This window comes from Lepisosteus platostomus, chromosome 7 (assembly GCF_059453375.1).
Source record: "Lepisosteus platostomus isolate fLepPlt1 chromosome 7, fLepPlt1.hap1, whole genome shotgun sequence".
NCBI lineage: Eukaryota > Metazoa > Chordata > Actinopteri > Semionotiformes > Lepisosteidae > Lepisosteus > Lepisosteus platostomus.
This window is the reverse complement of record NC_142617.1, coordinates 16,876,708-16,889,679: the sequence shown is the minus strand read 5'-3', so window position 1 is coordinate 16,889,679 and position 12,972 is coordinate 16,876,708. Positions and strand designations below refer to the sequence as shown.

The 12,972-nt window shown below is 37.1% G+C and overlaps 1 protein-coding gene across 1 annotated transcript in view; it reads left to right on the top strand.

The window, feature by feature from the left end:
- Positions 1-7,687: 7,687 nt before the first annotated feature.
- The window catches only part of cog6 (component of oligomeric golgi complex 6), a 73,733-nt gene continuing 68,448 nt past the window's right edge, over positions 7,688-12,972 (top strand). Inside the window, exons 1-4 of the mRNA XM_088639543.1 lie at positions 7,688-7,878; positions 8,779-8,922; positions 9,907-9,978; positions 12,074-12,132. Of these exons, the coding sequence (XP_088495669.1) occupies positions 7,741-7,878; positions 8,779-8,922; positions 9,907-9,978; positions 12,074-12,132 (413 nt within the window). The 5' untranslated portion in view covers positions 7,688-7,740. The remainder of the gene's footprint in view (positions 7,879-8,778; positions 8,923-9,906; positions 9,979-12,073; positions 12,133-12,972) is intronic.

Below are 12,972 nucleotides of genomic sequence, written 5' to 3'. Positions count from 1 at the left end.
CTTAGTAGGTTCAGATGCACGATTGACCGAGGTAACATCTTGGCCAAAATTCAACAAAGCAAGATTTGTATTTTTTTGCCTTGTAAGTTGCCTTGTGAGTTTATTAAAGCAAATGCAAAATAATACAGAAACTGTTTTCTATCTTGGAAGAAAGTTGATTTCTTAAAACAATGTCGAGACCGACGCGTAGAAAGTGATAGTGTATATAACGACGATTGTACTAACTAGAACAACAATTAAAATTAAAAGCAGCCAAATAAATTCTTAAACTAAAAAGTAAGGCTATAAGAGTTCTTTTTTTGGGAAATCGATATTAAAATCTTTCTCTCTCACAGTTCCTGCTCTAACAAAATGAACCCGCGATGGAAATTATCGTGTGATATACGACCCTGGCGTGCCCGTAAAAACACAGTAATCAACCAAAAAGATAAGTAGGTCACTAGGTTAGAGAATTTAATACATTGGTGATGACAAAATCTGTGAGAGGTGAGCTTATCATCAGCTTCTATGATGCGGCTGTAACATTTTGGTTAATAAGGTTTATGTAAATTTTCTATGGCTTATGTATATTCTCAGCAGGCGGTTTTTACATTACGAACTTAAAATATGAATCAATTTATTCTGTTTTTAGAAAAAATAAATTAGATGAAATTTTGATATTGCTTACTTGTTTTGGCGTCATTTTGATTAGTTGATTATTCATGACAGACTATAATACACTCCAGTGATTTGTTGCATAATCATGAAATCGCCCCATTAGTGAATAGATGGAATAGATATAGCTGATGAGTGGAATTAAACTGACTTTGTCATTTTTGCCAATAATAACTTGGAGAATTTGTCGTGGTTGTATTTGATACGTGTTTTGACAGTATAAACTTGTATACACACTTGCAGGTCCATTTAGAGTGAATTTATAAATAACGTTCAAATATAGACTTAAAATATTTTCTTCTAAAGACAATCCAAATTGACTTTGAGGAAAAGGTAGGAAAACACAGGAATTGTAAAAAGTTCCTGAAGTGTGTGCAACCTCATCACCATTTCTTTGTTGTAGTTCTTGATTTCCTTACAGAGACCCTCACAAAAATGGCAGATGATTCAAATAACATTTATAAATCCTGCAGGAAGTGGAAAATAGAATATGAATTTCTGGAAGAATACAGAGCGTCCTCTAAAATTCATCTGTTTTGTTTGTCACAATCCCTTCAGTGCTTCTGATTCTAAATTTGTGTGTGTTAGAGAGTTGATGTTCAAACTTCCAATCTAAGAAATAAATGCATTGAAATCCCCAAAATGAGAAGAGATTTTAATTAGAATTAATAGCTTTAAAAATGGACCACTAACAACCTTTATTTACTATCCCAGCTTCCTAATGAGTAATGACTCCAGTGTTGTTCAATTGAATTATTATCCAAGTCTTAATTGTAAATCATACATGTCAAGCTGTTTGCCAAATTGTTTCAAAGTGGGCTATTCTCAATTAGCACAAAAACTCTCCAAGATAAAGGCTCTGAGAAATGAGCACCAGGCTTATCAACCTGCAAGATAATGGCATGGATATGCATCTGAACTGGAAAGCAAGTGTGGCAATTTAATTAACCACCAGAAGCTGTGAGTGACTTTGTCTCTACCAAAGTAAAAATAAAAAATCTTCTCCTTCTGGAGAGGTGGCTGAAGCGTTAATTGCTGTTTAACCAACAAAACCAAGTGTCTTATATATCCACCCACATATTAGCAAAATTTGTGCTATTTTATAAATATATAGTTAAACTATTTGGTTCTTCTCCCCCTTAATGTTATTCTCCATAAATTCAGATTCCTAATTAACCCAGCCTCTCTGTCCTTCATATAAATGTAATGGATCGGCTGCTGAGGATGTTAAACACACCTGAGAAGCTATTGACTGAAAAACACATTTACGTTCATAAAGGTCCAATGTAAGTCATGTTTCTCGTATTTCGTAGCCTTTTTAAATAAAATGTAATCAAAGATACAGAAGCTCTTATTAGAAAAACAGAGGCTTTTAGGCACATTATCAATTACTGCTGTTGAGGTTAGAGCTGTGATTATATTGTTTCCTAAAATTATATTGTGATTATATTTTTAGAAGATATCCCTAGATTGTATTCTTATAATGATTATATTCAGAATAGAAGTTCAAATATTGGGCTGCATCAAATCTTTTGTCTGGTAGTATTTTTGAACGACACCTTGGTATCAGGAGAAGAGGTCACAGGCTGAGATTGAAGAACAGCAGTTGTGGAGTAGGAATGTACGAGAAACTTCACATGTATTTATTTACTGTAAAACCTCTCTTACACAGAAATGATAGTTTTGATATAGATGCCTGAGATAAGGGCTCTCACTTACGCCCTGGGAGAAGCGAATGCTGTTAATTTCAGTGAACTTATTCCTCTGCAAACATCCATCCATTAGCAGGAATCTGCTTATCTTGCCGAGGGTTGCAACAAGTCTGAACTTATACTAAAGGCATAGGGTGCAAGGCAGCACTGAGCACAGAACCGATCTCCAGCCAGACAGCACATCAGTCCATCCATTGGGTAAAAGAGAAAGGAACACATTAGAATAGCCAACACAATTCAAACCGACTTCGGAGGTTGAGGGTTAGGGTTAGCCCTATGTTAAGCCCAATGATAACATGCAAACTTCATACAGATAGACATCCAAGGCCAAAATAAAACCTTATTGTGGCTCAACATTGTTAATATCATTGTTAAAGAGTCTAATTATTGTTGCTACTTGTTGATTAAATATTGTGTTTTGTTCAATATCATTATGTCCTACAATGTTCCTTTCTATACACAGCGCAGCAGTGACAGGAGATCCTACTGACAATGTATTTTTCTTGAGCACTGGACCACCTACTCCCCTTTCTTAACATGTGACAAATGAGGACAGGCAAAAGACAAAGCACACAAAAGCGTACTTTAAGTGAACACAGGCAATTTTCATTCCCCGAGGGCACAGAATAGTAGTTTCTCTTTGCTTTTTGTAACAGTGTAGTCAGATCTTTTTCTACATGAGATTAGCTCTGGCAGCAAACCTGATACTTATGTTTGGCATCTAAGAATGTGGACTGCATAGCTTGTCTCATCTTAAATGTATTAGTTCCAGTTTATGTTTTTTTTTCTTCTTAATTCAATGAATGATTTATTGGCAGTCCTGAGGTCAGAAGCTTAGATTCTCGAGCTGGTGCATCCAGGACCCAGAATGACTATATCTCACTCATTATGGCTCATTTTTCTTCCAAGTGTTGGTTTCATAGGGAAAGCTTTCTGGGGCCTCAAAGCATAGACTTTTAATAATTCCTTTATGTATACGATGGCATGACAGCACAGCTGTTTGCATGCTGCCTTGCGGTGCTGGGCCTCTGGGTTAAATCCTGGACCTGGGGGTGCTATTTGTGTGGAGTTCGTATGTTCCCCTTGTGTTCATGTGGGTTTCCTCTGGGTGCTCTGGTTTGCTCCCACAGCATAAAATCTATTGATAGGTTAATTGGTTTCTTGTAAGATTTGCCCTGGTGTGATAGTGTGTGTGTCTTGTCTGCCCTGTGATGGACTGGTTTCCTGTCCAGGGTGTATTCTGCTTTGCTCCATTTCTGAGATGGGCTCCAGCCCCCCTGCAACCCTGAATTGGACGAAGCAGTTAGAAATGAATGGATACAGATGCATACTGTATGTTTTGAAAATTCAGGATGCTCTGAAATTTGATCGTTCATTGTTATAAAAACATTGATGTTTTTAAATCACCAATTTTAGAGAGCATATTTTTAGTGAAAGTGTATGGGCTAAGGAAGTATAAGAGTGTTGCTTTGGTGCCGCATTTCAGGGTATTTTCCTTTCCCATCATAACATTTGAAATTTAAAGGGACAATTGTAGGATTTTTTTTTATGCTTGAATAGTTAATTGTCACATATAATGGTGCTGCTATTCAGAAAGGTTACCAAGCTACAGTACTGCACTACTAAAGACATGCGTTTCTAACACTTCTGCCTGGGAAAGCAACTTGCAACTTGACTTAGAGGACATGTATCACACAAAGCAGAAAACCTAAGCACATCCAATGACAAAACAAATGACTAAGAACACACAATAAATATGCTATAAGCAAAAAGAAAGGAAAGCAGGGGCATAGTGATAGTATTAAGCACAATCAATATTCTGCAGTGGAACAGTATTATTTTCTGAATGAAAAATGGAAAAGAATTAAAGTTTTAAGAAAGAGGGACAGAGAAAAACAACATCCTTACAGTTGATTTTCAGATATGTCTCTTTGGAACCTGTAATCAGGGTCACATACCAGCACAGTTGTCTCACTTCCTGTTCAAGGAGATAGTCATCCTTTTGGTATTCTCAACTGTGCTTTACATAAATAAAAAATTCATGACATGCGAAGAGAAAAATGACCAGTCTTTGGGGGGATGTACTGGTCTCCTTTGACAGATGAACTGCTGACATATTCATAGACTACAGCAAGAGCCTTGAGCATTTTTGTATTAAAATATAGCAAATTCCTGTTTTTGCTACATTTACAATGTCATTTTTCAACACTAGCTCTAAAGTACTACTTGTTCCCATTTTGTTTCTGAAATCAGATAGAAATGCTTACTATGGATTTAGCAAGAGCCTACACAGTTGTTACAACAATATATTGTAGCTTTATACTGTATATGCACAAACAACAGTGGGAGTAAAAATTAACTCTCTGGTCTGAAGCAAAATTATTTACCAATTTATTAAGCAGAATTAAATAGTGTTTATCAAAATGTCATTTTTTTTTCAAGTGATACCAATTATAACTTTTTAGAAGTTGTTTTTAGAAGTGTGTTGGCAGATATCTACTTTATAGATTTGCAGACATAAGTGTTGGCAAATTATATAGCCATCCATTATCAGAAAGCCACATAATCCTGTTAAAGGCTGCAGCAGATGGGAGCCTATCACAGAAACACAGGGCACACTCTGTCAGGATTGCATCCTGGATGGGACGCTTATACGCATTAGAGGGACTATTTAGAAATACCAGTTAACTTGGACTGCAAGTCTTTGCAAGGTGGGAGGAAACTGGACCTTCTGTCTGAATCCTGCACAGACAAGGGAGTAACTACATATAGAAGACATCCCAGCTCAGAACTGAACCAAAGACAAAAGAACTATAATACAATATGATACAATATGTGCCGTGTACTATATAGGAAAATATTACAGCACCCGAAAACCACAAAGGAGAAATGTGGGGACAGATTGGGGACTGAGGCTTCTCTACTTTGTGGACTATTAGCCAAGACGGCTTTGGGTTTCTTGTCTAGGGTCCTGGTTTTGCTGGAGCTGGGAGGCCTTTTCCAGTAAGTGCAAGAGGCCCCATGCCATTCTTGGCACCACAGCCCTAGGAAGTTGTAAAAAAGTCCTTTTCCTGTGTTCAGGGAGTAAGGGACATTCTGTTGGTATACCTGTTGTGCTGTATTTCCCCTGTGCTGTACTTTTGCAACATTACAGAGTGTGTATACAGTATATATTATATTAAAATTTGATTTATCGATGCCACGTCCCTGAAATAAACCCTTTAGACTTAATGCTTGTGCCATTACTGTGTTTTCTTTTCACCTACACAATCATGTTACTGAGTTTAAAACATTTGAATGTATCGATGCATATGGACTCGTAATTGAATTTGGACAGGTCTTTGTTTTGAAAGAGGAATTCTACTTTTTTGCTCGGGGAAATCATTTGTGATTGTACTGATGAAGTACTGATTAAATAAAAGATAGGATTTAGCAACACCTCCTGTTTATTGTAGGACACGTTTCTCTAGTTTTATTGTTGTCCTCGAATTTATTATTTCTGGCATTATTGTATCGCTTTGAGAAGCCACCTTTAAAGGCGCTATATAAAATAAAGTTTATTATTATTATCTAGTCTTTACATGAATGTCTTTACATTTTATGAATGGAAATGAAACTTTGACATTTATAAAGTTGTTTCAGAAATCATCTACAAAGAAAATGTGACAAATAATGTTAAAAAATTAATACCAGTTCCATCACCCACTTGTAAAAAGTTTTTTTTTTTAAAGTCTGATCAGCGGTTCTATATATGGAATGCAAAATCACTCTCTAAGTTGATGTATACTGTATATAGAAAAAAAAATGGTTCCTGGGAGGACATTGACATAGAGTTTTAAGGTATACTGGGATCCAGCATACTTTATAAGTCATATAAATGCATTCATAATTTTCTGGGAAAATTCCAAAGTCATTTACAGCTGACATGTCATTTAATAATCATGTCAATTAATTAAGAGTCTAGGGAAGTGAAAAATTCTTCAGTCATTGAGCATTAGAATACCAAGCATTTGCTTTACTACCTTCTTGACTGATAGACACACATATACAGTACAGTATGTATCACAGACAGCCTCGGGGCTTATAAACAAATGTGACTAAAAAAGTAGTAAACTTTATTCCAAGATGAAAAAATTCAGATACAAATTGGTACCAGGAAAGAATGAAGGTGCAGGTCTTATTCATCAGCACAGGCAATATCCTGCTACTGTATATGCTTCTGATAGTCTCAGGTGCGACTCCTTAAGCAAAGGGACAAAGCAATCATTCCATTCTGGTAGAAAACAACAATTGAAAGTCAACATTAAAGCTAATGCTGGTTAATTGAAGGCCTAACTGTACACTTCAGAACAGAAGAGTCAGAATAAAAACTGAGCTGAATACTTAGTGAAATAAAAACAATAAGCTAACAAATTTCTCCCGAATTGTGTATTTCTCAAGAGTGGAACATCTAATCTAGTTCAGCTCTGAAAGGGAGTTCAAAAGCTTTTAAAATATAGCTTGTTGTGAGATCCCTTCAGTGAAGTTTCTTGCCAAAACGTTTGTCCTATTTCAGAGCTTTTCCATTGCCAGGCAGATTTTTGATTATTTATTTACTTCACATCAGGATGACAAGTCAACAGTGCTCAGCCAAAATAAAATAATTCCAGATAAGTAACTGTTGTCCCTGTTTCTACCAAATTGCTCAATGAATCTACCAAGTCATTGCTATCTGATTCTGACAGAAATTACACTTGAGCTGGGGATATTTTTTTATAGCAGTGTTACCTAATTTATGTTACTTAATGTTACTGTTATTTAATTTAGGTAAGTGACATATTTTCCATATTTGAAGTTGGGTGATGGCTTTTCATCGGTTGAATTGTACTGTATAATGATAAAGTTCACAAGTGAGTTTTCTGTTAGGGCCAGTTCCTTACAAAGTAGTTCAGGTGGGTAGTTGCATCAGCATGAGTAGGCTGCAAAGGAACAAGTAATAGATTTATTCCATGCTGAAAAGAGAAGAAAGAAAAAACAATGTTTTGGCTGTGGAGTCTTCATCGGGTGTAAGTTCATTACAAAGTTTGTTTTAATACTTACATAGAGTAATTATATTTTAAAAGTTAATTAAAAACCAAAATCTATTTTTTTAAAAGATTTACAGGTAATTTGCAGGCAATTTAAGAAAACAAAACAAAGAAGAAAGACATCTGAACAATTTTCAATGAGATTACGTATTGTTAATTAAAAAAGGAAACAATAATTACTGAAAGTAAACTATTTTACATGGTGTTAAGACGTGGAACTCGACTTCTCCGACATTGTTTCTGGTCGGAGGTTATAGACAAGCGGCCCCAAGAATTTCCGGATTGTTGACGTGTTGTAGTTGTTTATAATGGCTGATAGTAAAGTAGAAGTTCCAGCTGATACATCGAATCTTATCAATAACAGCAATAATGCAACCGCCCAGCCAAATAATCCGCTTTCGAGAAAACTCAATAAAATACTGGAAACGCGACTGGACAATGACAAGGTTGGGATTGCGAGAATATTGTTTTGCACTAGATGTCTTTCCTTATTCTGTGGAGCTGTAAATAGATAGGACCCTAACAGAAATTGAAATTCTAATTTTCTATATATTTGTCATTTTTATTGGTCTTCTATTGACAAAGGTAAAACGTTACGTGAGAGCGTGTTCCATCATTAAATGGTTGTTGCAGGAAGTATTGTAATTGTATTTGTTTGCATTTCCTGATGCTACAGATCTGAACAATCAATACTGGATCCCAAAACTGGAGCTGGAGTGCAATGGGATGGGCTTTTCAGTGTTATTTTTAAAAACATTTCTCCTTCTTACTTGCGGTATTTATGAAAACTATGAAAGGTCCTACTTAGAAAGCAATGCGACGTATAAGTTTGCATACTAAATCAAGTACAACACAGTGAAATCGTGATCTTTCACTCTTGCTCGTATATTCTAACACATATTTTCTGATGGGGCTGGTCCACTTGTTTTGTATCAGGCTGGGTTTCCTTCATTTGCGAGGGTGCGTTTGTGTCCTTACACAAGGTTTAGTGTGCACTGAATACTGAATTGGCCTTTGGGCCTTATTTTACTACCACTCTCGAGCTGGCTGAAATATGAGTCCAGGCATCAATAGAATGGAACTCGTTTTCTTTAAATCACCCGGAAACACATGTGTACCTCCATTGAATTATTAACAGAATTGATAAGATAAAGGATGTATCTTCAAATTCAATCACATTTTTGGAAATGGTGCCTAAATGTTTGCAAAGGACCTGGAGCAAAATTATATATTCATAGCCAGATTTCTCTATATATTATTTTTAAAAAATGGCAATTGCAGATCTAAAAAAGACATGGTGAGAACATAGTTTTGTGTTTTTATTTTCTGTGCGTGTGTGTGTGAAGGAGATGCTGGAAGCTTTGAAAGCCCTGTCGGCCTTCTTCACCGAAAACAGCTTGCGCACACGCAGAAACCTGCGAGGAGACATAGAGAGGCGCAGCTTGGCCATCAATGAGGAATTTGTCCGGATTTTTAAAGATGTCAAAGAGGTGAGGGGAGTCAATGAGCTGTGGTGTTTGTTGAGTTCTGTTCTGTGTCACACCCATATCACATGCTGATCCCCTGTCACACCTGTAATATTTCAAACAACAGTGGGGCTTAATTCATCATCCTATTTCAGGTACAATTGTAGATTTTACAAAAACTTTTAAACCACATTGCAGTTCTGAGCCTTTTCTTTTTATTTCAGTTCTTCCCAGTTGAGCATTTCTCTAGGTGCTCTGTAACTCTTTGTAGTTTCTTCCTTTGAGCAGAACCCACCAAAAGACAACATTAGTATATGCATATAGCAAGAAATAATGTCCTGTATTTTAATTTGAATATGCTATCATGCTGTTCCAGTACAGGATTTAATTAAGTTTATCAGTTGATATTGCTTGTACGTGTTGTACGATTAAGAAAACAATTACAGGTGAGTTGGTCACAGTGAACTATCAGGTCCCAACCAGATTCCATTAATTTTCCTCCCTTACTCCAGTGGAGGAATGCACTACCCACATTAACAGAACTGGTAGATTCTTGACCTGTGGTCGCTTTGACCCGCAGTCTTCCTTGTGTCCTTGATGCTCAGGCTGGTAGTGTGGTTTGCTTGTTGCTCCTTTTCACTGTAGGTGTACATACTGCTTGTATGCCATTTTGTGTTGACTGTCACAGTATTTATTCCAACTTGTGCTGGTCTTATTTTCATTTTGTTTCATTTTTACTGTACAGTTCATATACATAGTATATGAAAAGAAGTACATTTCAGATATGTGTTACATGTTACCCTGCATATCAGCTGTCAAGGTCCTAAGACATATGAGTGTTATAAATGCAATATAAAAATGTTCACCTGGTTGTTAGATAAAAAACCTTTACTAGTATTGCATTCCTAGGACCAGAGCTTTAAAAAGTCATATGCATACATATTTACTTATCCATTAATTCCTGGGATCTCTCTGGACTTCCTTATATCTTTTCCTGTTTTCACTCAGGAGTTGGAGAGTATTCATGAAGACATCCACGCCATGAGCACTTGCTGTGAGGATATGACAAACAGGCTGAAGGTATGGAGGGTGTAGCACATTATTAGAGATAACAGTTATCATACACACTGAACATCAACACACAACCTAGAGTTTAAGAACAAGGTCTCAAATGGTCTGTTTAACATGTTAGTAGTTAATAATTAATAATTAAGTTTAATAATTATTAATAAGTTAATAATTAGTTACTTGATTTGAACATCTTGCCAGATGTTGCTGTGAGATTTCTTATGTGTAAGCTTCAACAATATGGGCAGGTAGTTTGTTTTAAACTCCCACCGGTCCCTCTGTGTATCTATGAGGTTACTGTCAGTAGCTCATTCACTACCTACCTTGTTCATTTTTTGAAACATCATTATCTGAAATTGCTTATAGTAATAGGGTGCTTTTGTATGACCGATGAATATATGTCATGGTGTGACCGTCACGGTTCCGCGCGGGCTTGTGCCCTCCGCCGCTCCACCCCGCCCGTTTCGTCCCGCAACACCTGGGGCGCGAACCGGGGTCTCTGGCGTAACGCACCAGGGAGCCAGCCACATGAGCTAAAGGAGACCTTCCCCAGCCTAGGCAGCTGAGGTCCCTGCTATCCGCAGGGAGGGTGATGACATCACCATGTCCAAACTAGCTCCGCTACAATGGCTTACTGTGTTATAGAGCTTGTAACACGATCATATAGTCTCAAGTCTCTGGCTCATGTTCAACTTTTGGATTCCAATGCAAACAGTTATTAGTTCGTGTTCTGTAAGATTTTTAGTTACAAACATATAAGACCCCTACTATATGATTTGTAAGGTGTTGAAGGTCATGCCACTTACTTTAAGAGTAGTTATGGGGGTGACATTAGAGGGAAGAGAAAGGACCTCTTAATAGCTCTATTTACACAACATCATCTGCGTTCAGAAAGTCTATTTAAGAACTGAGCATAGTTTTTGCCAGTCACATTGTTTCATCAAGCTGTAAAAGCTTTATCCCACTTTACATGACGCAGTTGCTCGCATCTCGTCAAGCAGACATCAGTTTTGTGTTTGCCTTTATCTGTTCTCGCTGTGACTCTTCCAGAGTGAGTGAGTAAGAGCTGCGCTGAATTTACACATTCTGAAAGACAGTTCTGCTCCCACAGTTTGTCATTCCATCATGAGAGCAACCAGCTGGAAGGAGGGTCTAGGCTTGTACAGTTGTAGAGGATGCATGAACTCACAGGGCAGTTCAGGAGGCCTCCCAGGATTCAGCTCAGCAAAATGATTTGTTCACCTTATCTGATCTACATACAGATGTTCACAAGCACCTTATGTACTCTAAAACTTCTCTTTCAATTACCATAAAGTGCATTTGGAGAAGCACACATTTTAGGATCACTATATTTAAAATTAAACATTTGATCCTATATACCCGTTTCCATGTGTGAGACGAAAGAATGGCTTACTCAGCCTTACTGTCAGGTTCTTCTGTGAATACAGAAGGTATCTATTATTAATTATTATTAATCTACACAGATTGTCTGTATGTGCAGCGCACAGAAATCACAGAAAGCTACACAGTGTTTCCTAAATATAGCCCATCACCCATCCTTGCATCTTATTTTCCAAATAAGGTTATAGATCCAGCTAGCAAGTGATCATGCATTTATATCCCTGTATTGTTTTATGTTATGGGTAAGATATCGGCTAATCCTAATTGGTTTAAAATGAAAGATGTTTCAATGCTGGAGGGGGCTTCAATATAGATTTGGAACATATTGAGTTACAGTAGATGCCGAGAATAAAGTATCCCGTAGCCCTTTTCTTTGATACAGATGATGAAATACTTAAGCACCTTCACTGTTCATGGAAACACATTGACAAATTAACCCATATGCCTCACGTGTCAGTGCTTTGATATCTAACCATTGTTGCTTTAAATTTGCTGAACTATAGTAAATGTAGGTAACAACTGTTTCTGTAATATTGACCAGCTGTAACAACTCGGTGGTTTTAAACTTATTCACCCACATCGGCTTATCTTAAGCCCCAAACGTTTGCTGTAAGGATTGGAGCACAGCGGAACCGTAACACCAAGGTGACTTTCTCTGCAGTGGCTGTCTCTGTTTACTGATGGTAATCTATTTTGTGTTTCCCAGGCAGCCAAGGAACAGACACAGGATCTGATTGTGAAAACAACTAAACTGCAAGGAGAGAAGTAAGTGATGCTGCATTTATGGTGACAAATGGCACCTGACACATGCCTGTACATGTATACCACACGCACATTTTGCTTTGTTAACCGTGTTCAGCGTTATTTTTTTTAACATATGTAGCACATGAGAACAGATCCATTTTCTGTTGCTAAGTTAGGCAACCAATTATTACACAACTCAAATTCTCTGTGTTGAGTGTTCTGTAGTACAATAACATCTTTACCTATTAGAATATTTTTTGTTTCTCTGATTTTAAGACCAGGGACTGCAATTCAGACTTCTACAATTGTTTTTCCAAAACTTCAATTTCCCATTTAAACATTGCTGTTGTAGATCAATGTTGTAGCTAACCGTGTCTTTATTTTGTAGTGTACAAAAATGAACTGGGGTTTACATTTGATTTGAGGTGTGCCTTGTACACCTCAATGTAATTCATTGACTCAATAGTAAAGATATTATAGGGTTGCTGTAATGTCACTGCATGCTGATGCAAGGTAACTCCCCTCTGCTTTTGGCTTATCGCCTACTGTGTACCCTGAGGGAGATGAGTCATCGGAATGTGTAACTTATACAGTACGTTAACTGTTCAGGTAGAAGCTCCCTTAATGAAATTTCTTGAAAATGGTTATATGCGTTTCGGAAATGTAGGCAGGGTTGTCTGATCAGTATCTGACTCTTTAAGTGAAGTTTTTATTCTAAGATAAGTATAGACACAAATGTTGCAGTGCTGTCCTTCAGTTACAAATCTGAAACTCCAAACAGGAATGAAACCTTGTTCATATTGTAGCACCTAGAGGGGTGGTGTGTTGTTATGATCTTGAATTTTGGGTTATCAGGAAGCA